A 25,339-nucleotide genomic window follows, 5' to 3' on the forward strand; every position below is an offset into this window, starting at 1 on the left:
CCCCAAGCCCCTGGGACTCTTCGGCATGGAGTCCCCACCACCTCCGGGCTCATCAGGCACAGGGACCTGGCGTGCCCGCTGGCTCCATGGCCCAGGAACGCCCTCTGCAGCCGGGCCGCCTCCAGGGCAGGCAGAGCTCTGGAAGGCTGCTCGGAGCCCAGGATCACAGACTTGAGCCAGGGCCTCGCAGAGGCCAGGGTAGGGCCAGAGCTGCTCGTGCCCTTGTTTGAGGCCCCTTCCCTCTCCCTGAGGCCACGGAAACGGGGCTGCGTGTCTTCTCACCCTCCTTTGATGTAGTCGAGAAATGTGCACTCTGACTCCACAGCAAAGGACAGCAGCGTGACCTTGAAAACGAAAGGGAGCTCAGTCAGCGGGAGCCTCAGCATGTGCCATCCGCACACATGGCTGCATGTGGGGCTCACAGCAGCCCCAGGAAGGACTGTTATTATCCCCACTTTATCCCCAAGGAAACTGAGGCTCAACAAGGTGATGCAATGTGCCCAAGGACGCTGTCCACGTGGCCAGGTGAGATGGGAACCAGGTCTGTCTGAGCTTGCCCTCTTGACCTCAGTGCCAAACTGCAGACACCGTGTGGAGCGGAGCGTGGAGGGCAAGGGTCTTCCTGACACAGGCCTAACGCCCGCCACGCTGGCCAGCTCCACGCTCAGGACTAGTCCTCCGCAAACGTGCCTCTCTGGTCCACGCTTATCTTCAACCTTACTGTCCCCTCCCGCTGGCGTCTCTCAATCTCTACCCTCAGACCTGAGACCTCTCTCCCAAGCAGAGGCCTCTTGATCGACGCCCGCTGGTGGCTTTGGCATCAGCTTCGCCAAGACAGGCAGCCACTGGCCGCTGGTTATGATGCTGACTGGGGACCTGGGGGACCAGTGAAAGCCCGGCAGCTGAACCCGGTTAAATGAGGCAGGAGGGGGATAGAAACATCACTGGTGAGAGAGAATCATTGATCAGCTGCCTCCTGCATGCCCCCTGCTGGGGGTCAAGCCTGTAACCCAGGCATGTGTGCCCTTGACAGGAATCGAACCTGGGACCCTTCAGTCCACAGACCGACACTCTATCCACTGAGCCAAACCGGCTGGGGCCGTTTCTGCATTTCTTACTAGCAGCTCGGGAATTCTGACCATGCTGGGGCCATTTCCCGGCATCACAGACCTCCGCTCTCGGATCTGGGAGCTCCCTGTTCGTGCAGATTCAGCCATCTTCATCCACTCACCAGGTGGGCCCGTAGGGCCGCTGCCTGACAAAGCTGATGAGCCATTAGCCCCCAAAATGGGAGGGCCTGTGAGTGTGAGCTGGGCCTCAGAGACCCCCACCCACTGTGATTACGGCCGTAGGCACCTGTACAAAGCCTCCTTTCACTAAGAATGGACTATGGCAGTGGCCTTTTCGCTGACAGTTAGTAGACCCCTTGGGGAGCTTTTAAAACATAGTGTAGCCCGCGGGAGGCCCTCACACCAATGGCATCAGGGTTTCTGGGGGCAGGCTCTTTATTTAGCTCCTCAAAGGTCTAACCTGCAGCCAGAGTTGAACATCCGGGCCCAGGGATGAAGTAATTCCCTAACTTGCTTGCCCATGGATTCACCCAGAGACTTGCTACTCCAAGTGCGGTCCCTGGACCAGCATGCTCAGAATTACCGAGTTGCTAGTAAGAAATGCAGAAATGGCCCCAGCCGGTTTGGCTCAGTGGACAGAGTGTCGGCCTGTGGACTGAAGGGTCCCAGGTTCGGTTCCGGTCAAGGGCACACATGCCTGGGTTACAGGCTTGACCCCCAGTAGGGGGCATGCAGGAGGCAGCTGATCAATGATTCTCTCTCACCATTGATGTTTCTCTCTCTCTCTCCCTCTCCCTTCGGCTCTGAAATCAGAAATGCAGCTTCTTGGCATTTTAACAAGCCCCCAGGAGATTCTGCTCATGGTAAGTAAGGTCCGAGAAGCACTAAGCACAGGTGGCTGGGCCCCAGCCTGGAATCCGGGGAACTTGCCGGGACCTCTGCATTTTAGTAAGCGCACGGGGTGATTCCTTTTAAGATGCAGATTGGGAAATGCTGCAGCAAAGGAAAGTCAGGAGATCGGGGCCCAGCCCTGCGCTGCCCCCAACTCACTGTGTGACCTAAGACAAAGCACGTGCCCTCTCTGGGCCTCAGCTTCTTTATCTCTAAAGTAAGAAAGCTGGACGAGGCCAGTGGTTTTCAAGCCTTTTTAAAACTGTACATCCAATACTTCTCCGCGGCCTCCCATAGAGGCACCTGGGAAGGTGTGGGAGAATTCTGGGGGGTCTCACAATGACTGGGGCTCCATTAGTAGCTAGGGGCTGAGGCCTGGGGTGCACCCCACAATGCAGGGGAAGTCCTGTGAGACGAAGAATGGTCCCGCCTAAATCACCAACAGCAGCCCACTGAGAAACCCTGCGGCTTTGGACAAAGGAAATTCAGGGTGGGGCAGAAGCAGGTTTACAGTGGAGAGCATGTGAAACGGTTTATTCTTGTACTGTTATTTATGACTTATTGCATTGTTTTCCATACGAACAGCTGTAAACCTACTTTTGCCCCACCCTGTATTACTCCACGCCTGTCTGTGAAGGTTACAATCAGAGAAGTGGGGGGGTCGTTCCCCGTGGATAAGTAAACTGCTGTGACGTTTATAGGCCTGCACCTCCCATGTGTCTGTCATTGCCACGCTGTGCAATAAGCAGAGTAGGAATGATGTATCAGCCCCATTTACAGATGGAGAAAATGAGCGTCCTCAGAGGACTCCCAGAACCCCTGACTAGGGCCTCTTCTGGGTTTAAAGTTGCAGTCTGCCTGACTCAAATGACTAAGTTTCGCTGCATTCGCTGATGTATGGACCTCTGGGGTGGGGAGGGACATGAAGGGTAGAACTTGGGTATGTTTGCCCTGCAAAGATATTGGTTTATTCTGTAAATGTATTGTGGGCTCTACCCCAGGGCCTTTGCACATGCTGATTCCTACTAGAATTCTCTTTCCCCAAAATCCTCAATACTTGCTTCCTCACCTTCTTCGAATCTCGGCTCAAATGTCAGCTGAGAGAAGCTTTCCTTGACTACTTTATATTAAATAGTAGTCTGGTCTCTGGCATTCCCGACCCCTTTACTTTGCTTTTGTCCACAGCACTCATACCACCTGACACACACAGGCATATGCACGTATGTATAGTTACTTGTTTTCTGTTTCCTCCCACTGGAACGTAAATACCACTAGGGCAAGGACTTCCATTTGTTGATAAACGCATGAAGATCAGCCCCCAGAAGTCCCTGGGCCAGCGTGAGCCCAGGATGGTCGCCGGCAAGCAGTGGCCCAGCCCGTAGCAGCTGCAGGCTCTGGGTTTAACTGTGGTGCTGACTGCCACCCCTACCACGTTCCAGCCCTGTGACCTTAGTTGAGTCACTTCCCTGCCTGCAGCCTTGGTTTCCTCTGTCATGACCAGGGGATGATAACAACGGCCTCCCAAGGAAACAACCTGCGAAAAGCACCTAAATTGGGAATTTCCCGGAGTGAGGGCCCAACCACTGCTGCTCCTTTCCTCTTCCTGCCCGCAGGAAGTCCAGTCCCATGGGCGTTTCTCTCTGGGATTTCTCAGTCTGAATCACAGAGCCCGCTGTGCTACAACCTTAAACGCGCCTTCCCGCTGGGCGGTGGCTCCAGGGGCCCCACCCCTCTCCACCCCCAACTCTCCGGGTCTAGTTCCCACACCGCAGGAGCACACCAACACCCAGGACTGCCGGCACCAGACCCCGCTCCAGGCTGAGTGTCTACGCAGCTGCACGAGGGAGGGCTGGCTACTCACGGTGCCAGAATTCACGTATTTCTTTTTCTTCATTTTCTTTTTTGGGTTTACCACCTGCAGGAAAAAACAGTTACCAGGTAAGAAAGAGGCTTCCAAACTAGCAGGCTGGGCCCCCCGGGGCTTCCACAGGGGGGGCCCCCCGGATGTGGCCCAGACCCCAGAAGCAGAGTAGGCTGAGAAAATCAGCCATCGCGGGAGGAGGCCTCAGGCATTCCGATTTAGAGAGCCTGGCATCTAGACTTACGCAACTGGGCTCCCCCATTGGACACAGTGTCCCATAAGCAAACACACCAAGAATAATATTTACTTAACCTCCTTTCCCACTGTTTCCCAAACACACCCTCCTCCCTGCGCAGCCAGAGGAGGCTCGATGTTGCAAAGGGGCCCTGTCCATGCCTGCCCTGAGCCGGGGCAGGCTGTTGTCTCGGCGGAACCCGCCCCCCACAGCCCTCCCCGCTCCTCCTTGGAGATCCAGCCTTAGGGCTCCCTGGGGCCTGTGAGCCACCCCCGCCCTCACACTGCACTTAGAGCCTCCTTCACCGTTCTTCACGTGTGAGCTTTCATTCCAAACCCAACCTGTCATCAGGGAAGATAGCTCAGCCCTAGTTAGGCGTATAGTAGGTGCTAAACAAACACTCCCTGGTGGGTTAACTCGAAGGTCTTCACTGGGGGCCCAGCCCACCCCTGGAGAGATCTGGCAGCGTCTGGAAATGTTTGTGTTTGTCACAACTAGGGGAGTAGGCAGAGACAAAGGGTGCTGCCAAGCACCCTACACCCCGCGGGACGGCTCCCACAGCAAAGTCCCCGAGGGAGATGCCAGCAGTGCGAGGCGGAGACCCTGGCGCTGGGCGCCTTGCCTGGGAGCCCTCCGGGCCATCACATGCACACCTGGGACCTAATCTGAGCCTCGCCGGCCCTTTTGTTTTTTTCTGTGGAAGTCTAGGCCCAGCCCTCCCCTAACCTCCTACTGAACAAAGCAAGGCGATCTCCCCACCTGCCGTGCTTCCCTCTCCCCCAGCTCCTGTCCGTCCTTCTGCCTGGAGGATGCCGGTTGCCACTTAGAACCTCCTTAACTGTCCTTCACCTGTGAGCTTGGAGACAGGACACGAAGCCCAGAGACATCAAGTGCTTTGCCCAAGGGCACGGAGCTGGTCTGGTTGGTGACAGAATTAGGAACCAGGTTCCTGCCTCAGGCCGCCTCGATAAGAAATGCCAACACATTCCTTCACAAATGTCTGCCAGGTGGGTGGGGTGGGGGGGTGCCAGTTCCTCTCCTCTAGAAGCTTTACTCCAAGGGGAGGAAGACGCTATGTCCTCGGAGAGTGACAAGGGCCACCTCGACAGGGGAGTCAGAAACGTGAAGGCGTTGCTCGAAGGAAGGACCATTCCAGCGGAAGCACTGGAGGCACAGACTCGGAGGGACAGGAAGGATCTGAGCGTGGAGAGGTGGAGGGAGGCATCCCAGTCAGGAGATATTGGGGGGAAGGAGCGCAGGACTGGGGTCCCGCCGAGCTGCAGAGCCACAGGGTGGAAGAGGGTACAGTGGGCTGGATGGAAGCGAGCCTCCAATGCCGATTGAAATGGCGGGACACCACCCAGCAGCGAGCAGGGACTCTGACGGCCTCTAAGCTGATGGGGGACGAGGTCACAGCAGGCTCTGGGATGCCGGGACCGGGTGGAGGTGAGTGCGAGGGGAGGAGGAAGGACAGCCAGGGGGATGTCTGCAGATGTTTCCTCATCCGTACAATGGGGATAAAAGGCACCGACCTCATGGAAAGATGTAGGGGTTACATGGGTCAATACAAGTCAAGGACAGGGTCTGGAATGTAGGAAGTACTGTGGACGTGTAGGCTGCTATTATGTTTTATTACTTCGGCTTACTACCACCACCACCAGGCCAGGTGACTGGAGTGAGGGCTTGTGGGTACTGGAACAGGTAATGAGCTACGGCAAAACAGCACCATCAAGAAGTGACCACAGATCTTGGGCCCCGGGCATGGCGGTGGGGGAAGGAGAGAGGGAGGGGTCAGGGCCCCCAGGAAGACACAGAAGGAAGGAGGAGCTGGATTTGGGGCGCAGGAGGGACGTCCAGGTGGGAGGGCCCGCAGGCTGTGCAGGTGGCAAGTGCGAGTCAGGGAGAGAAGCCCAGAACCACCTCGAATCCTCCCCGGGCAGGAAAGCCAGGTAGAGGGCAGGCGCTCAGTCTTGGGAAGCAGCCTCGGTGTTGAGATGAGGGCACAGTCGCAGCTCCGATGCTGCACGTGCCTCAGTTTCCCTATCTGTCCCAGGAGGGTGTGGAAGTTTTAGAACTGAGTGTATCTCAAACTTTTACTCCAAAGTAGAGCCGCCCACCCCCCCTCCCCCAGCTGAAGAGCAGACATGGACTCCTGGGGATCTGGGCGTCACCCCAAGATCAGGCCACAAGCACATTTCTTTGAAGTCTTCTGTGTTGTCTTTAAATTAGCCACTATTCCACATTTCCACTCTCTAATTATAGCTGTTTTAATATTAAAGCAATGTTTTGTTCTCAGATCTTCATGCGAAATGGCACTGACTAGACGCCCTGTTTATCCTGAGGTTTCTTGCACTCACTTCCCAGCACACCCCCACCCATGTACCAGCCTCACCCGCCCTGAGGTTCCATGAGGGGGACCAGCGCCCCCTAGGGGTCAGGCCAGGAACCTCCCAACCCCTGGGCTGGAGTTCTAAGCTTGCCTATTCCTCTCCCTCTCTTCACAGGGCCTCCAGCGCCCATTTGGGGTCTGCCCTCCTGTACGAGGGGTCAGGGAGTGGCTCCCAGGAGCCAGGAGCCGCTCTGGCTCTGGGGATACGACAGTGAGTGAGACACTGCCCGGACCCAGAGGCAGTACCTGCGGGAATGAAGCCACGAGGCTGAGCCAGCAAGCAGGGTCAGAGAGCGACTGGGCTCACAGCGGGGGGGGGGGGGGGGGGGGGGGGGGGCAGAGGGAAGGGCGGGGGCCAGATCGTAGGGGCTTCGTGGGGGGTGACATGTGCGCCCACTGACACGGCCCCCAGGTGCACAGTTTGCAAGTCACTGCGGCAGGGCACTGTGTGGGGGAGCTCGGACTTCGCCCCATAGGCCTGGCCCTGTAGCATCTCGGCTGGGGTGAGCGTCTTTCCGAACCTCCTCCCCGTCCCCTGCGCCAGTGAACCAGGCTGAGGTGGGGGGTGGGACTCAGCCAGGTTTGAAGCGGGCAGCGGTGTGGTCAGGTGACCGTGCTGGAGGGGCACTCAGGTTACTGAGTGGACGAAGGAGGCGGGAAGGCCGTTAGGGGGCTGTTGCAAAACCTACTCAGGGGAGATGACAGCGGGGTGGACGGGAATGACGGGAACAAATGCCAGGATATCCCGTTGGTTAGAAGTAGGGGGCAGCCGTGGATGGCGAGGGGCCACAGTCGTCAAGGTGGCTCCCAGGGGCTGTGGCCCCCGTGGGGCGGCGCAGGCTGGCCAGGGGAGGGAGGGCTGCGGGGAGACTGTGGCCGGATGCGCTCAGTTTGGGAAGGCCGAGTCTGTGGAGTGGCCCGCAGACAGCTGGACGTACTGGTCGGACCGGGTCACGCTGGGGCCCAGACGACGGTCCCTCCCGAAGAAGCCTGTGCTGTCTCAGGACTGTGAGCAAGGCCTCCCAGGGACCCCGGGGTGCGAGGACCCTCCACGGCCGCCAGAGTGCATTCCTTTCTGCCTGGCGGCATTTCAACGTGAAGACAGCGCCCTGCTTCCCAGAGCGCAGGTCCTCTGGGCGATTCCAAGGGAGCAGGGGTCCGCAACCAAGGAAACAAGGCCTCCAGCCTTCCTGCTAACGGGGAGACGGTGCCTCTTCCGCTCTGTCAAGCTCCCTTAGAAGCCAGACTCCAATCTATCTGTCCTCTTCCCTTTCCTTCCCTAAAAATCTCCCTAGAGGGGGCCAGAGAAAGACGGAGCCTGCTTCTCTGCCTGGGTGGGAGATGGACAAAGACAGCCCTTCCCTTTGTCCATGCAGAAAACAAAGCATTCACTGTGAAGAATTCACAGAAATCCCCCGCCCCCCCACTCCATCTTCACAATGGCCTTGTTCAACTGAAGTCAGTGTGTGGATGTCTAAGAAGCACCTACTGTGTGCCCAGCAGTGGCCAGAGGACCGTGAAGAGAGGCAGCCAAGAGGGCTATCACCTGCCCTTGGGGGGCTTCGGTGTAGTTGGAACGCAAGACCTGCCCACTCAGAACAGAGATGCAGGGTGAGAGGGGAGGATGGAGGGCTCAGATTCAGTGACGGGAGTCAAAGCCAGCTCTTCAGCCTCACCAGCCGAGTGCTGCTAACGTGAGGCGAGAGCCCGCTCATGGGATGGTTGTGAGCTGTCTGGCACACGGGATGCTGGGAGACAGCGCTGACGTCATGCCCACTCGGCCAGGCCTTGTTCTGGCAGCTTATTTAATTCCCCGTGGCCTTGCAGAGCGCTCCAGGAACGTGGCCAAGCTCACAGGGCCAGTACGAGGCAGGGGCAGGCTATGAGCTCCAGCAGCAACGCCATGGGAAGCCAGCACTGGAGCAGGAGCTGAGCGAGACTGGAAGGTGGGAGGGCACCCCAGAGGGAGAGCACACACTGGCAAAGGTTCAGCCGCAGATACTGCCCTTTGAGGGCAAATGCGATTTTCTCCAGAGAGATGGGTGCCTCGCCCAAGGCTCTCCCGGCCCTGACAGGGCCTCCTGACTGCTGCTCCTCCGAGCCTCTCCCTCCAGAAAAGGCCTGGACCTGTCCTCATCGAAGGCAGAGGGCCATCTTGACCTGAGGACCTTGGGTCTCAGGCCTGGAACCTTCTCACACTGTCCCCCACCTTCTGCCTCACCCCCACTTCTACCCCCCACCTTGATGGAAGTACTCGTTTTGGGGGGCACTGTAGCTCAGTGATCTGAAGTCGGATCAGCCTAGGCTGTTGCCCCTTGATCCCGCCATTGACTGAATGTGTCTTGGGGCAAGTCCCCTAACTCCGCTGAGACTCAGTCTCCTTGACTGTGGGATGAGACAATAACCCCCACCCCACAGGAGAACCCGCAAAAGCCCCGCCCTGCACACGCTCCCTGTGGCCCCGATGGCTGGGAGCTATGCAGCACGGAGCACACCCAGACTTTGGGTGTCTGCCTCACCTCGTAGATGTTGAATTGGCTCTGCCCGCGGGCCAGCTCCCGGTAGCTGGTGGTGAACTCCCCGATGAAGTCATGGCTGCAAAGGAAGGCTCTGCTGAGGCCTGTGCCCACCCCACCTCTCCCGTGCCCCTGGCTCCCAATCCCGCCCAGGCCTCTTCTCCGGGCCCACGCCGGCTGGGAGGCTGGGGCCCTGGGAGCCTTGTGTCACCCACGGAGCAAACCCCCAATGGCCAAGGAGCAAAGGGCAGGGCCCCAGAGCACGGGACCCATTTCTGCTTGGATTCCTGTTAGAACGAACCGGCAACAAAAGGTGTTTGGGTGACAAGTAGGGGAATTTAAATACGAAGTGAATATTAGAAGGTATTGTTCCAAGTGTCAGGTGTGATAATGGCATTCATAGTTATGTAGGAAATGCCCTCATTTTCTAGACATTCCCAATGAGATATTTAGAGATAACAATGCCATGATGTCTATAATTTAAGTTACATCAACAAAACACAAATAAAGCAAATATGGCAACGTATAACACTTGTTAGATTCAGGCGATAGGCTTAAAGGTGTTCATTAAGCTCTTCTCTAGCTTTCTGTCTGTTTGTCATCTCTCCAGTAACACTTGCTGAAAAGACATTTAGCCCCGTGTCCATGGAGGCCCTGGCGGTGTTTCCTGCAGCGTCTGCACTTCGGGGGCCTGTGTGTGCGTTTATATGAAGCAAAACCTCGTACAACGCAGAACTGCCACCTCCGCCGTGGCTGGCTGCCTTTGACCTTCACGTGCTGGCCCGGGGTGCCTGCTGGAGCGTGATGCCGGCCAGGTGCCTGCCCCGCCCGGAGCCCACACCGTGTCTTTACTACAGATTACAGCTCTCCCCACGCAGACTGTGAGCTCCTTGGTGGGGGGAACCAGTTGCATCTGGTGGCTGTCCCCCGCTTTCTCAGTAAAAGAGAAGTGGGGAGAACTCCAGGGTAAGAGGAGATAAATCACGGGTGCCAATAGGAAGCCGACTGGCCTGTGATGTGGTCAGAGGACAGGCATGGGGCCACGGGAGCTCACTGGCCGGCTCTACAGGAAGGTCTCGGGGGAAGCTAAGCTCCTGGGAAGGGGCTTGGGCCTAACTTAGAGCTGCGATTGCACAGCCCTGTGCCACGTCCCTGTCCGCACCACAGACTTGAGGACCAGCGGAGATACGGGGTGTAAAGCCTCTCTGCCCCCTGCTCCTGTCCGAGAGTGGAGGGGCCACAAAGGTCAGGAGGGGGTGCCTGGATTTGGCTCAACAGAAAAGTAGGAGCCGGGGAAGGTTCTGGACGGAAGCCTTCTTGTCCTGTCTACGAATTCCCAGCGACGCTGCTCCTTGGGGACATTTAGAAGGGGAGGGGACCGCCCTCCCACTGGCCAGGCTCGGCCCTATGCAGGCACCGCCTCGGTGCTCCAGTCCCTCCCTGTGCGGCCAACTTCCCTTCCCGTTGCCCGAGCTCCCCTTCCACGCCTCGGTCCCCCGCAAGGCTGAGCTCACAGAGGATGAGTCCCCAGTGCTCGGGCATCACCACTCTCCTCACCTCACAACGGGCACGTTTCAGAAAAACCCAAGTCCTCCCACCGTGGGGAGGGGTTAGGCATGGCCGCTCGGCAGCTGTCTGAGGAAAAGAGGCCTCTCGTTGCCTTTGCGCCGTGCCCCGCGGGCCCGAGGTCCTCTGGGGCCGGGGGAGCCGGGCAGGGCCCGTCACGGGGCAGTGGGTGGCCCACAGGAAAGCCCAGGCCCCTCAGTCCCATGTGAGGGCGGGGCCACCCTCCCCCGGGGCTGCCATCCTTGTCCCCCGTGCCCTTCTGCCTGCTTACCTGCCATCGCGGTCCCAGTCGTACACCTCCACCTTGATGGTCCTGTGGGACAAAGGGTCCGTGTGGGATAGGCGTGAGCCAACATCCACGTCACCTGAGGATGGGGCCCTCCTCACACCCGGGCCAGAGAGGATGCGGGGACATCCACCAGGAGACGGGGACCTCCTCACACCCCGGGCCAGAGAGGATGCGGGGACATCCACCAGGAGACGGGGACCTCCTCACACCCCGGGCCAGAGAGGATGTGGGGACATCCACCAGAAGGCAGGGCCCTCCTCACACCCGGGCCAGAGAGGATGCGGGGACATCCACCAGGAGACGGGGACCTCCTCACACCCGGGCCAGAGAGGATGCGGGGACATCCACCAGGAGACGGGGCCCTCCTCACACCCCGGGCCAGAGAGGATGTGGGGACATCCACCAGAAGGCGGGGACCTCCTCACACCCCGGGCCAGAGAGGATGCGGGGACATCCACCAGGAGTCGGGGACCTCCTCACACCCGGGCCAGAGAGGATGCGGGGACATCCACCAGAAGGCGGGGACCTCCTCACACCCCGGGCCAGAGAGGATGCGGGGACATCCACCAGGAGACGGGGACCTCCTCACACCCCGGGCCAGAGAGGATGCGGGGACATCCACCAGGAGACGGGGACCTCCTCACACCCGGGCCAGAGAGGATGCGGGACATCCACCAGAAGGCGGGGACCTCCTCACACCCGGGCCAGAGAGGATGCGGGGACATCCACCAGAAGGCGGGGACCTCCTCACACCCGGGCCAGAGAGGATGCGGGGACATCCACCAGGAGACGGGGACCTCCTCACCCCCGGGCCAGAGAGGATGCGGGGACATCCACCAGGAGACGGGGACCTCCTCACACCCGGGCCAGAGAGGATGTGGGGACATCCACCAGGAGACGGGGACCTCCTCACACCCGGGCCAGAGAGGATGCGGGGACATCCACCAGAAGGCGGGGACCTCCTCACACCCCGGGCCAGAGAGGATGCGGGGACATCCACCAGGAGACGGGGACCTCCTCACACCCCGGGCCAGAGAGGATGCGGGGACATCCACCAGAAGGCGGGGACCTCCTCACACCCGGGCCAGAGAGGATGCGGGACATCCACCAGAAGGCGGGGACCTCCTCACACCCGGGCCAGAGAGGATGCGGGGACATCCACCAGAAGGCGGGGACCTCCTCACACCTGGGCCAGAGAGGATGCGGGGACATCCACCAGGAGATGGGGACCTCCTCACACCCGGGCCAGGAGGATGCGGGGACATCCACCAGAAGGCGGGGACCTCCTCACACCCGGGCCAGAGAGGATGCGGGGACATCCACCAGGAGACGGGGACCTCCTCACACCCGGGCCAGAGAGGATGTGGGGACATCCACCAGGAGACGGGGACCTCCTCACACCCGGGCCAGAGAGGATGCGGGGACATCCACCAGGAGACGGGGACCTCCTCACACCCCGGGCCAGAGAGGATGCGGGGACATCCACCAGAAGGCGGGGACCTCCTCACACCCGGGCCAGAGAGGATGCGGGGACATCCACCAGGAGACGGGGACCTCCTCACACCCCGGGCCAGAGAGGATGCGGGGACATCCACCAGGAGACGGGGACCTCCTCACACCCGGGCCAGAGAGGATGCGGGGACATCCACCAGGAGACGGGGACCTCCTCACACCCGGGCCAGAGAGGATGCGGGGACATCCACCAGAAGGCGGGGACCTCCTCACACCCGGGCCAGAGAGGATGCGGGGACATCCACCAGAAGGCAGGGACCTCCTCACACCCGGGCCAGGAGGATGCGGGGACATCCACCAGAAGGTAGGGTCCTCCTCACACCCGGGCCAGGAGGATGCGGGGACATCCACCAGAAGGTAGGGTCCTCCTCACACCCGGGCCAGGAGGATGCGGGGACATCCACCAGGAGGCGGGGACCTCCTCACACCCGGGCCCTCAGTGAGAGGCAGCAGCCCGAGACACAAAGGAACTCTCTTGAGGCCTTTTAGCAAGAGTCTTGGGGACAGGCGCAGCCCTAGAGCTGTGCAGGAACGTCCCCGAATTTCAGGGAGGATATGGAAAACAGCCTCAGACTTCAGTTCACCTTGCCTTCTGCTTGCCCACCCCAGATGGGGCACAAGTCCCAGCATGAACCGGCACAATGAATTTATCAGGGGTGGGGCCATCGGAGTGGGGTGTGCTGCTCCCCGATCTCAGGCCTATGCCGGGTGAGCTCTCCTGGGAAGGGTAGAGACAGCGGGGCGCGGGCCGTGGGGGCCGAGTGGTGGGAGGCAGCCCTGCGTGCCAGGGATGGCCCAGGGCCCCGCTCGCTCGGGATGGCCTGCTGAGCTGTTCCGTGCCACGACTGGCTCCTGAGTGAGGGTGTAATTATCGTCACATTCTCGCCCGGCTGCTTTAATTAGTTTGTTTTGACTTCTGTGCATGGGGCTGGGCTCTGGGAGCCCATTTTATTTTTAGCCTGTTTCCATGGCAACAGGTTAGCGGACCAGAGGCAGAGGAGGGAGGTGGAAGGCTGCAGGTTAACCCTTGGTGCCAGGGGTCCTCCAGGGATGCCCAGGGATGAGGGAGCTGCCGGGTCCCACTGCAGGGACAGGGTCTGGGGAGGTCTCCAGCCTTCCGTTCTAAGGGGGGCATGCAGAGGCGGCTGCCTGGCCTGTTTTCCATTAGCATCTCATCTCGCCACCCATGGCTGTGGTCCATCTCGGGTCTCTGAGGACTCGGCCTCGGGGCTCCGGAAGCCCAGGAGGAGGCGCTGTCTGCCTTCGGATGAGCCTCCGTGGGCGTGCCAGGGCAGGCTGCGGATTCCCTGCTCAGGGCAGAAACTGCTCGGGAATGAAGGCAGGCTCGTAGGTTGTGCATCAATTGGGTTTCTGTTACTAAGATGCAAAGTGAGGGCGGGGGGCATAGAAGCCCACCACTTAAAGGAACCTTGTAAATTCTTGTGAGAAGCAAAAAGCAATGTCTCTCTGAGGTGAATTACGGTGGAAAGAAAAATACCAAGCCCCTGAAGGTGGGCTGGTGAGCAGGGAAGAGTGGGAAGAGCTGGGGTGTGGACTTGGGTGTAGGCTGCTGGGGGCGGGGGGGGGGGGGTGAGGGCGCTGTCACTTAACCTCTGTGAGCCACAAGCCAGAGCTTTAAAGTAGGGATAATCATGTTCTTACAGAATAGCTGCAAAGACACGTTGGTAAAACCTGCCTGACACGCAGTGGGCTCCATAAAAATGCCCCTTCTCTCCACTGGAGCCTTCGGCCCATTTTCACATGAAATTAACTTAGATCAGGGACACCCACACGGGGTGCCTGACCCGCACCTTCTGATTCCTGGGATGACAAGGCTGGAAGGGACCTTAGTGGCACCCACGCCTGCCCGCCTGATAGATCACCAGGAGCTTATCAGACTCACAGACCCCAGGCCCCGGTCTCAGCAGCCCCGGGCAGGGCGCCGTGAGGGTCTGAGCCAGGACCCTGCCCCTGGTTTCCCAGTCCTTCCCCAGAGCCCTCCGGCTCTGCGGGGGGCGGGGGAGCTCAGGGACCCCAGGGAAGAGTGCCTCTCCTCGGACCACTGTCCCCAGCCTCTCAGGGACGGATCAGTGACAGCCACGTGCTCAGAGGCTGTAGGAGGGCCCCAGTCACGGCCACGGCTTGGACACCCACATACCACTGGGGAGATTTTTTAATAATCGCAGGGCCAGTGGGCCTGACTTAATTAGTCTAGATTGGACTGAGGCACGGGTAGCTTGAGAAGTTGGATGAATTCCCAAACAGTTCCCCTGGCTGAGGCTAATGTTCAGCCAGAGCCCCTGACCTCCCAGGTTTCAACCTGGATTGCACACTGGGTGCCCGAGAGCTTTAGCCACTCCATGCTGACGCCTCAGATGCCCATGCCTCCCCACAGAGACAGAATCAAAGGGTCTGGGTGCACCTGGCAGGGGACTTGCTTAAAGCTCCTCTGGGGATTTGCATTGCAGCTGAGGTGGAGACACTGAGTGTGAGATTCCTATGCAATCGAGGCTCCAGGGACGGCGCAGGCAGCCCAGAGTCCGATTATCTGGGAGGCTGCAAACTCCAGGCGTGGGGGAGAAGGAGGTGAGAGGAACGCTGCCCAGGGACAGGGAAGGCAGGCACAAGCAGGACACAGCTGTGACTACTCTGCCGACAGCTGGGCGCCCAAGTCACCTCACATGCCCGAGGGCTGCAGCCTTGGCTCCCAACCCCTTAGCTCAGGTCCAACAAAGGCTCGTGTTGGACCAACTGTGGCTTCTGGGGACAGCACCCAAGAGAAGGGGCCCTGGGTGTGGGACAAGGAAATGGGCCTCTGCTGCCCACACATGAACATCTGATTGAGCCCAAAGGCTCCGGACACAGAGCCCTGGTCTGGGAGAGGGAGCAGGTGCGCAGGGAGGACAGCTAAGAGCTGGGTGGCCCTGTGCACCTGGCTTCGCCTCGGAGACCCTGCTTACGCCTCTGTGACATGGTATCATCACAGCCCCTGGCAGTTGCTGGGAGAAGTCAGCTACATCCTCCTCGCGGCAGCATCGGACCCTGTGGTTCTGTTCTGTCTGCCACCCCCCAGCGCTTCCCCAGGCTCCTGTCTCCCAAACGGTCCCCATTCACACGAAGCCGCCAGCTCCACGGGCCAGGTCGGCTGCTGCACCTCCGCCTCGGGACCAGCGCCTCGCACATACGAGGTGATGTCAGTGGTCTGATTAAACGCCATACCCGCCGTCTGAGAACTTCTATCACAGGCTGAGGTGGGCCCTCCTTCCTCAGAACCGCAGGCAAGGCCGAGTGTGCGGCTTTCCCCACGGCACGCAGCCGGTCAGCAGCAGCGCCAGGCCCGGAGCCAGTGTCCTGTGGGCCCCGGACGCCTGGGGCCGGAGTGCCAGAGCCTCAGCAGGACAGGGGGTGAGGGACGCACAGAGACGCCCAGCTCACCCAGCAGCTCTAGCTATCTATCGTCTCCCAGGAGCCGCACAGACCTGCCTCCTAATGAGCCTCTCCGGCTCCAGGATGTACATCCTGCTGCTGCTACAAGGCCCCGGGCTGACAGGCCCTGAGGGGTTTGCCCTAAACTGACAATCAGGCCGACACTCAGAGAGGCTTCGGGACAGACAAGGGGGCGGGGTGCCCACGGGGCAGGCAGCCAGACCCATGGCGGGGGATGGCGGCGTGCAACCCGGGCTGCGGGCAGAGCCTCCCGGCCTCTGTCTGAGGTCAGCCTCTGCAGGTGTGAGCGGGGTGATGACACACGCCTAACGGAGGTCACCCGGCTGGCCTGGCCCCTCCTGGCGCTCAGCGGGCAGTGGGTTCAGAGGAGAAGCAGCTGGTTCTTCGGGGGGGCAGACGGAAGTGTGAGGCTTCCGAGATGTGAGCCCCCCCCCTCTGCCCTCTTCAGGTGAGGACCCAGCACCCTGACACCCTCTTAAAATCCACTCATTCAAATCAAGGTGTGAGTGAATGACAGCAGCCAACCAGGGAGTCTGGTTTAATGAGGACAAACGCTCAAGTCACAGAATGTTCTAGGAGAGAGGAGGGGGCTCCGGGAAGGCAGGGAAGTGCTTCCTGTCATCACCCACTTCTCCCACTGGAGGCCGGACTGGCCCTGATCCTAACGGCATGCCTCTGCCGCCAGCCCTCGTGTGGACTGGAGACAAGCAGAGGGGGGGCCCAAATCCCAGGGCCAGCCGGAGGTAACTCTGGAAAGGAGACATGTCCCTTCTCCTTGCCCTGCCAAGTTCCATAATCTCCGGTCCTCCCCTTCCCCATCTGTGAAAGCGGGGTCACCAGTACCCACCTTCCAGGGTTACTGTGAAATTTAACTCACAAATAATGTATTGCAACCAATGAGGACACAGTCTGGTCCATATCCTAAAGACTCCATAACAATATTAACTGTCTCCCCGCCCCCATCACTCCAAGGCAACGGCCCCTTCTCCAGGATCCTTGGGCCTCACCCTCCGGGCGCTCTTCTCACCACAGTCGCTGGCAATTCTGTCTGAACCCCCCTCTCAGCTCCCTGGCCACAGCCGCCCTCCTGCTGGTCCCTCCTGTGCCTCTGACCACGTCCTCTTCTTTCTCCTGCTCCTGACCTGCGGCGGCCCTGCCCCCAGGGCCTCGGGCACTGAGCCCGGCAGCCCCTCCAGGGGACTCCCAGACCTCGGTCCCCTCTCCTCAGCAGAGCACGCCGAGCCACGCAGCCACGACTCTGCTCCCTGCCACTTCCCATCTGTCCGTGATACCGGCGTCTCTCCCTCAAGCTCCAAACCCTCTTTCGGTCCCATCCCCAGGCGGGTGTCTTCTTCCACCTCCAGGCCCAGAGCAGACTGCCCCGCGCCCTGAGCACGGCTCCCACAGAGCCCCTCCAAACTCACCCTCACACCCGTTTGGCTACACAGTGCTGTGGTTAAGAACACAGACCGAGAGCCAGCCTCAGTTTCCTTACCTGTAAAGTGGGGATAGTGTTAATCCCTTCTGCAGAGGATTAAATGAACTCACATACACAAATTACCACGTAAGTGCTACAGGGGCCTTTGCTGTTGCTATTATTACCCGCCTGTCTCCTGCCCTGGCCCAGGAGCAACCTCAGAGGGAGGCGTGGGTCTGGCAGCTCTGAGCCCATGGCCCCCAGCACGGTGCTCTGTGCCTGGCTGGCACAGAAGGCGCAGCTGCTGGATTCTCCCGAATGCGTCTGCGAGGCTTTAGAGAGGTTCCCCCGCCCTGAGAGGGCCTCCCAGACGCCTGCGTGTCCCAGTGGCTGTTGGGTACATGGGTTATCCTAGGGCTCGGCCCAGCAGCCTGCTCCCTTTCGCCCAGCAGCGTGACATGCCTGGCCCCTCCATTAATACTGCTGTCAATCATGTCTCGGTCAACCTATTCCCGGCTGTGGAGCAGGGCCCCAGCTGCCCGCCACCCTGGGGGCAGAGTCTGGGGCTCAGCCAGGGAGGGAGATGGGAGCCTGCCTGCGTTTCCCCATGACCAGCACCCCCTCCCCCCGCCCCCCTGCACCCTCACCTCCTCCGACGGCTGGACGGCTGGACGCAGCGCCCAGGCCGATGAGCCTCCTCACCATCCCGACAAGCTGGGTTCTGAGACACTGGGAGTCCCTTCATAGGGATGCAGAAGTTGGGGGGGGGGGGGGGGGTGGTCAACTGGATCCCCAAAACCTCTGGGCAGAGGGCTAAGGACCCTAATTCCTTCCACCCCATGAGACTTGAATTGGCATGCTCTCCCATTCTCCAATTTTGAATTTCCCTTTGCTTCCCCTCCATCTCTCTCCATCCCAACCATTCTTCCCCCTGCCCACCCCCCATGACCTTGCACCTTCTCTGAGCCTCCTGTAGACCCCATGCTCCAACCACTGTCCTCCCATCCCCCCATTCCAGGAGCCCAGGACCTGCCCAGACACCTAATGGGTTTGCGTGGCTCGAAGGCCTACTTTGTCTCCGATCTCATTTTGCACAATTACTTCACTGACTGATACACTCGTGTGCACATCTGAGCTCCCTGTGGTCAGACTATAAGCTCCCTAAAGATGGAGATGAGGCTACATCCCCTTGAACGCTGCACAGCTGGAGGCATGATGAGCACATAGTAGGTGCTCATGACCACCTGTTGGACGAGATGGTGGCTTTTCTGTCCCAACCAAGAAGCAGGGAAAGGTGCCACCTCACCTCCTGGATCAGCAGCCTAACCTGGAAGGAGACGGGGTTCCTGGAGGCCCCTCTCACCCCCACACATAGCCAGTCAGTGTGGCCACTGTGAGCAGGGTCCCAGCGAGCCCATGCTAATGCCCCAGCCAGGACCCCGTGTTCCTGTCCGAGTGGCCGTGAACCCCTGCAGCTCGCCGCCAGCTCCCGCAATCACAGGAAACCGGGCCGGGTTCTCAGGACCCCCACACAGACCAGCTCCACCTTTCCGTCCCCGGCACGGAGCACAGTTGGAAAGTACAGGTTTCTCTGTGTGATCATTGGCTAATGTCTGCCGCCCCCACGAGAGGTAAACCCCCCGAGCCTGGGTGAAGGGTGAAGACTGTGTGTTTGTTCTGCTGACTGCCCAGCTTCCAGTGCAGGGCCCGGCTCCTGAAGGGGAGTCAGAAAACACTTGAGGACTAAATGCTGAATTTGGTATTTGATGCACACCAAAGCCTTTCTGTAAGGCTGTGTCACGTGAGCCTCAAAACAGTCCTATAAGGTAAGTAGACGTTTAAATACCCATTTTACAGATAAGGAAACTGAGGCTCAGAAAAGTCAAAGTTTAAGAAAGAAGAAGAAGAAGAAAAAAGAAAGGTCAGAGTTTGCCCAGATTGACAGTCCATTTTAGTCACAGAGCCGATTACAAACCAGGTATATCCACACTCAGCAATCTGCACGCCTGGGACGATGATGATGATGATGATGATGATGATGATGATGATGATAGCTAACATGTGATAGCAGCAGGCTGTGTTGCATCAGAAAGTTCCATGAGCTCTGTGTCCCATCCCTCACCCCCACTCATGGCAACTTGGCTGGCAGAGTATCTTGGGATCCTGACTCCCCAGAATCCACCTGCCAAGAGCTGGGGCTGCGGGGACCAGGCCTCCTCTGCATGTCTAGAGCCCTGTCTGGCCCCCACCTGCCCCTCCAGTGGGAACAATGAAAAGACAGGGGAGCTCCAGGCCAGGTCACCCCAACACCCATTGGGATTCCCTGGAATTCCAGGCACCTCCCATCCCCCCAGCCTGGGGTAGTTCCCACCAGTGGGGACCTCTGACAGGAGGATGCAGGGAGGGCAGTGAGGAGATGAAGACACTGCCCCAGGGAGGGGGGTGGAGGTGGCGAGGCTCAGGAGTCCCTCCCTGTGCAGGGCCATCTCCAGGAGTCTCTGCTCACATAGAGGGACCACCCACATCAGCGTGAACCAGGCCTCCTGCACCCGGGATGGGGAGGGACATTTTCCCAGCTCACCGATCATAGTCCCCGTTGCAGAGGGCTCTCACGGGAATGGAGAAAGTTTGCCACACTGGATTTAGGGTGTTCTTCATGACCTCAGTCTTGTGGCAGATGGTGAACCTGGCAAAGAAGAGAGGGAAGGTGTCAGACCCCAACCCAAGGAAGGCAGACTCCAGGTCAACTGAGGGACCAGCTGGCTAAGCTCTGCAGCTGCCCGCCAGTGAGGCTCTGTGAAGTGATGAGCTGACCGTCAGCAGCAGCATCCAGGTAGAAGCTAGATGGCGTGTCCTGGTGATGCTGCAGAGAGGGCTCCTGTGGGGATGCGGGCTCCGGCCCTGCTCTCTGCGTGACCTTGAGCATGCCCTTTCCTCTCTGGGCCTCTGTTTCCAGGGAGTCTTCAACTGAGATCCACGGAAGGATCTGCGCATGGGCTTTAGGGGTCTGTGAACCCTGAAACTGTCAGTGAAGCCGGGGTCTGGGCTCCGCATGCTTGCTGCTTTCCTGCCCCCCTGCCCCACCCCAATTCCCATGTTCATGGCTCACCTCCTCGCTTCCTTCAGGTCTACTCAAACCTCACCTCCTTGACACGAGTACCTGCATGAGCGCCGTATCTAAAATGTACACCCCCTGGCCCCTGGGTGACACCCCAGGCCCCGTCCACGCTGTTCTTCCATTCCGCCTGTCACCATTTCACATCCGACACCGTCTAATTGTCTGCTTATTCACTCTGAGGCCTATCACTAAAACGTCCGCTCGGTAAGAGCAAGGGTTTTGTCTTCTTTGACCACTGGCACAGCTCTAGTGCCCGCAAGCATTGCCTGGCACGTGGTAAATGTTCACCAAGTATTATTTGGAATTAATGAATGAATAAATGTGTTTCCTAGAGGAGAATTTCCATCGCTTTTGCTGGCCTTTAAGCCAGAGGATGAAAGCGCTGGCTGAGATGATCTCTAAGACCCTGTCAGCTCTGAACCCGTGAGCTTGCTTTGCAAACTAGAAATGCAGGACTGGCTTCTCCCATCTGGGTCCCAAAGCAGTGTCCCTGCCCACTCCCCACACACGCCTGCTGGCCCCCTCCTGGAAGCCTGCCCTGCCACTGGGGGCGGAGGGCAGGCGGGGGGCAGCCGAGAGCCAGTGGAGCTGGGCCAGGGGCGCCCCCCCGAGACTTCCCAGCATTCGTCCCAGCTACCTCCCGACTGGAGAGGTATCTCAGGAAGGTGCCTGGGCCCCACCCGTGCCCACACAGCCTGTGCCATTTCTTCTCTGGCAATTTTCAAGTCAAAATGTCATTTCTGTCACCAAGGCTCAGTGTTTCTCTTCTCCGCTCCTCTCGCCCACCCACTGGAGTGTAGAGATACACGTGGGAGACCTCCCCACACACCCAGAGCTGCTGATGACGGCAGGAATGGCACGGAGCAAGGGGGGGCCACAGCTGCCACGGCTGGGGCAGCAGGAAGAGGAGGCTGGCGGCGGGAGGGGGGTGGAGGAAGGGGCAGGGGCACAATGGGAGTGAAGGGAGGGAGGTTTGCGGTGCAGAAGCCCTGACTGCACTAACCTGCGTGGACCCTCCAGCCCCCCGTCCTTTGGAACCGCTGCCGCCCGTCGCCTCCCTTGCCAGCCAAACGTCCCGCCGGGCTCTGAGCGGTCGGCCCGATTCCCTCCCAGCTTGTTTTTCTCGAGCCCTGTGCAGTCTGGTTTCTGCTTCAGACTCTTGCCTGAATCCCCTCCCCCCACCAAACCCACAGGCCCCCGACTCCCTGCGGTCCCTGCAGTCATGTCACCACGCAATTCATTTTGACACACGCTCAGTGGGTGGTGTCGGAGAGCGCGTACCAACGAGCAGACCGTCCCAGGGCCACTACCACCGGCTGTGCAGCCCCAGGCAGACCACGCTCCCTCTCTGAGCTCCCCTCTCCCTGTAACACGGGACAGAACAGGAGCTGCCGGGCCCTGTTCTAATCACACGTTAACTCATCAGTCCTCACAGCAACCCTGCGTGCTGCTAGGATTCGCCCGTGGACCCACTGAGTCAGAGCTGCGCTGCCCAGCACGGCAGCCACAGCACATGTGACCACTTCCATTCATGTGAACTCAAGTGAAATGAATGTGAAACTCCACGTGCCAGTTCCGCCGCCGCATTAGCCCCATTTCAAGTGCTCGACAGCTCCATGTGCCTGATGGCGACCATGCTGGACAGCGAGGTACAGCACTTGTCCTGCTCCCAGGAAGTCCCAGTGGGCTAGACTTGCCCGAAGTCACACAGCTGACCACAGGCAGCGCCAGGCCGGAAGGCAGCCTGGCGGGGGCCCGTTCTCCTGGCCACATTCTTGCTCCCAGATGAGCAATGGGATGAGTAAGATGGCAGGTACAGGGCCAGGAGCACAGGGCGCTCGGCGGATGCCTCTTTCCCTGTCCCTCCTGGAGTAGCAGGCGTGACATCTCACTGCCCGGGCCCCTCACTGACCTTCCGCCCATCCTCCTAACTGGGGGTGTCTCCCAAGCCTTCCACTCTCTCCTCCTCAAACCGGTGGTGGGGGGGGGGGGGGGGGGGGGACCACCGTGCTCTCACCAGTTCAGCATCTTCGCAGATGCCTGCAGACTAGCCCAGCTCTCAGGGGCCTCTGGGCAGGTTTCTCCAGCTGCCCTGCGTGTCCCCGGGGACACATCCAGCCCTGCTTCAGCTGCATCTCACCCCCAAGAAGCTCCCCCCGCCCCCATCTGACCAGCTGCCACCTTCGGCCCTCCCTCCGCTCCCCGCAGCCACTGCCAGGGAGGGGCTGTGACTCCAGGCCCCGCCCAGTTTGCTGACAGGTGCCCGCTGTCCTTTTGCCCCGTCCTCCCGCCCCCGCCTCCCGGCACTTCCACAGCACAGCTTGCCAGATGCTCAGCACCTGTTCACGTGTCAGTCACGAGTCTCTTCCTCTTCCCGCCCTCCCCATCCATCCTACACATCTGCTCGGCTGGAACCATCTTTGGAAAACACTCTGCAACACACCCCTTTTCTGCTCCCAAACCCAAATCCCGCCCTCCTCCTGGCCAGCCGGCCCCACCTCTGAGACAGCCCAGTGTGACCGGGCCTTGCCTCTCTGCAGGGGACCTGGGTGGACATGCCTGTGGCCCTAAAACACCACTCGGCCTTTTCCTCCCTCCGTCAAGTCAAGTCAAAGTCAACAGAATTATTTAAAGAAATTCTACTGGGAGTCCTCCGGTGAAACAAAGAGTGCTTTTGTTATGCAAATGACACACCTAATTTCCCTTGTTTTGTACGTTCAGATTTAAAAATCCATTTTCCCTTGAACTGCAACACACCTCCTCCCTGCCACTTCCCTGCCCCCCAACACACACACACACACACACACACACACACACACACGCACACACACATGCACACACGCACACATGGGCACACTAAGCTTTTCAGAATCAAAGAAAACTTGGCGAGGCCTTTCTGCCTCTGCTCCGGGCACTTGCTCTGCGCACGCCTTTCCTCTGGCCTGTGCTTCCCGGCGCCTCCCCGTGGACCCATTTTCTTCCTCTTCTTCAAACCCCGCTTCCCTGCCCTGCTCCAGCGGCGCTTTTCTAATTAACCTTCCTGGCCCTTCGCTTCCTGGTTCCGCAGAACGCCAGCCTAAGTGGCCTCAGCCTCCCAGCCCTGTGCTGCTTAAAGGGGCCGCGGAGACCACCTGATCCAACGTGTTTCTTTCACTGATGAGAAAACAGGCCCAGAGAGGGGCCTGGCCTGCCTGGGGTGAGTTACCCAGCGGGTGGGGGGGAGGCCCTGGCCCCCAGAGCGCCCACCTGGGATCTGTCCCTCTGTGCGCCTAGCTGACCTACATTTGCCAATGTGTGTGTTTCTGTCTATTGTGGTGGCTTCTAGATCAGGGACAGGAGAGGAAGTGGGGCTTCAAAGACGTGTGGCGTTTTGAATGAAGCCTACGGTGAGGGGTGGGGCTGGGCGGGGAGAGGGCCCAGATGTGCCATCTGGGGGTGCAGCAGTGGGGGAGACATGGCAGTGGGGTGTTCAGAGGGCTGTGGGTGGAGAACTGGGCTTGGGTATATGGACTGATTGGTGTGCAAGAAGGAAGGGACTGTCAGAGGGGACCCTTATTCTCGCCCTCGCCCTGCTCTTACCCACTCCCCCACCTCCCACACATCTACCGCCCGCCGCCGCTGAGGCCCCCAGAGCAGCACGGCTGGCTTGGAGGCTGCCCCCAGCCCCACCAGCCCACCCACGTGGCCAGGCACCCCTGGACCCCTGACCTCCATCCTCTCTAGAGCAGGAGCCCAGCAGCACAGGGAGGAGGTGGACCCCAGCCCGCCCGCCCGACCCCAGGAAGGGGTGCCGTGTTGCCGGGGACTCACGTTCCGTCCTCGTTGCTTCTGTAGAACACCAGGAACGGGTCGGACTTCCCGAAGAAATCTTTCTTGTCCAGCTTGTTGGCACAGAACTGCATTGTGGCAACATCCTGAGGGGAGGGGAGCAGAGGTGTGAGGAGGAGAAGGCTGGAGGCGCCCCAATCCCTGTAGCAGGGAACGTAGCCCAGGCCCTGGAAGCAGGAGGACCCCAGGCACCAGCTGTTAGAAGGGGCAGCAGCTTACATTGGCGGCACCGACTAAGGGCCAGGCCCCGGGCTAACACTTCGAGGGTCTCATTTCATCTCCAAGCGACCCACCGTCAGGTCTAGCAGAGAGGGCAGTCTGCCCTGAAGCAGCCGGATTCTGGGGCGAGCGGCCCGGGGTGAATCCTGGCTCTGCCACTCTAGCTGGGAGACCTCAGGCAAGGGAGGTCCCTCTGGGAGCCTCAGTTTCCCCTCTCACAGGGGCCGACCACAGGACACACCCCCAAGGGCCGTTGTGAGGACCGATGAGGTGAGGGTGTGACGTGCTTGGCAGAGAGCAGGCCGTCACGCCCACACGGCCAGTGCTAGCACACAATCTCACTATTTCACTGAGTGGCTTCGAGAGGTGAGAGGACTAACCCAAGGCCACTCTGAACTGGGCCCGCCACCCCAACGCCCATGCTCCGTCCAGGCCTCGCTCCCTCACACGCCTGTGTGGCTCCTAGAAGACACGTCAGCTTAGGCATCTCTTTCACACCCACGGACTCACGAGGGGCACCCAACTCACTCTAAGGCAGATGCGGCCTGAGGCCCAGAGCAGGGAGGACCCCCCAAGTCCACCAGGCAGAGCCCTGGGTTTCTGACCCCCGTGGCCAGTTCACGTCCCCGTCAGACCCAACACTCAGCCCAAGAACAAAGACGGAACTCGGGCCCTGGTTGGCCCACAGGACCCTCCCCTCACATGGTGACCAGCCCTTTAGCTCACTGTGGCCGGCAGGGCACTGGGCAAAGATGCCGCCGACCTCCCCACCCATCCCCGTGTGGCCTCCCCAACCTAATCACCTGTCCAGTGGCCAGAGCTGGGGCCCTAGCCTATACCTGGGCCCTGGCCTGCCTCAAGGGCGGGGCCGGTAGGGAAGCCGCCCGGCTTTCTCACGCTGCCCCTCCTCTGAGTGAAAAGGAGGCCCCACCCTTGAAATCAGTGTCCTCAGCCAGCGAGGACCACACGGGCGGCAGAGGT

General features: G+C 59.9%; 1 protein-coding gene across 3 annotated transcripts in view; it reads right to left on the bottom strand.

Moving 5' to 3' along the window:
- The window catches only part of CPNE5 (copine 5), an 82,558-nt gene that overhangs the window by 10,031 nt on the left and 47,188 nt on the right, over nt 1-25,339 (bottom strand). The window contains exons 10-15 of one of the 3 annotated variants that reach the window (XM_054722408.1): nt 24,122-24,225; nt 19,775-19,879; nt 10,800-10,841; nt 8,966-9,041; nt 3,823-3,876; nt 283-344 (exon numbers count right to left, since the gene is read on the bottom strand). In XM_054722408.1, the coding sequence (XP_054578383.1) occupies nt 283-344; nt 3,823-3,876; nt 8,966-9,041; nt 10,800-10,841; nt 19,775-19,879; nt 24,122-24,225 (443 nt within the window). Of the gene's footprint in view, nt 1-282; nt 345-3,822; nt 3,877-4,134; nt 4,227-4,816; nt 4,891-8,965; nt 9,042-10,799; nt 10,842-19,774; nt 19,880-24,121; nt 24,226-25,339 lie in introns of those variants that run through there. The other 2 variants (XM_054722409.1, XM_054722410.1) reach the window with 2 other exon arrangements.

This window comes from Eptesicus fuscus, chromosome 10 (assembly GCF_027574615.1).
Source record: "Eptesicus fuscus isolate TK198812 chromosome 10, DD_ASM_mEF_20220401, whole genome shotgun sequence".
NCBI classification, from domain to species: Eukaryota; Metazoa; Chordata; class Mammalia; order Chiroptera; family Vespertilionidae; genus Eptesicus; species Eptesicus fuscus.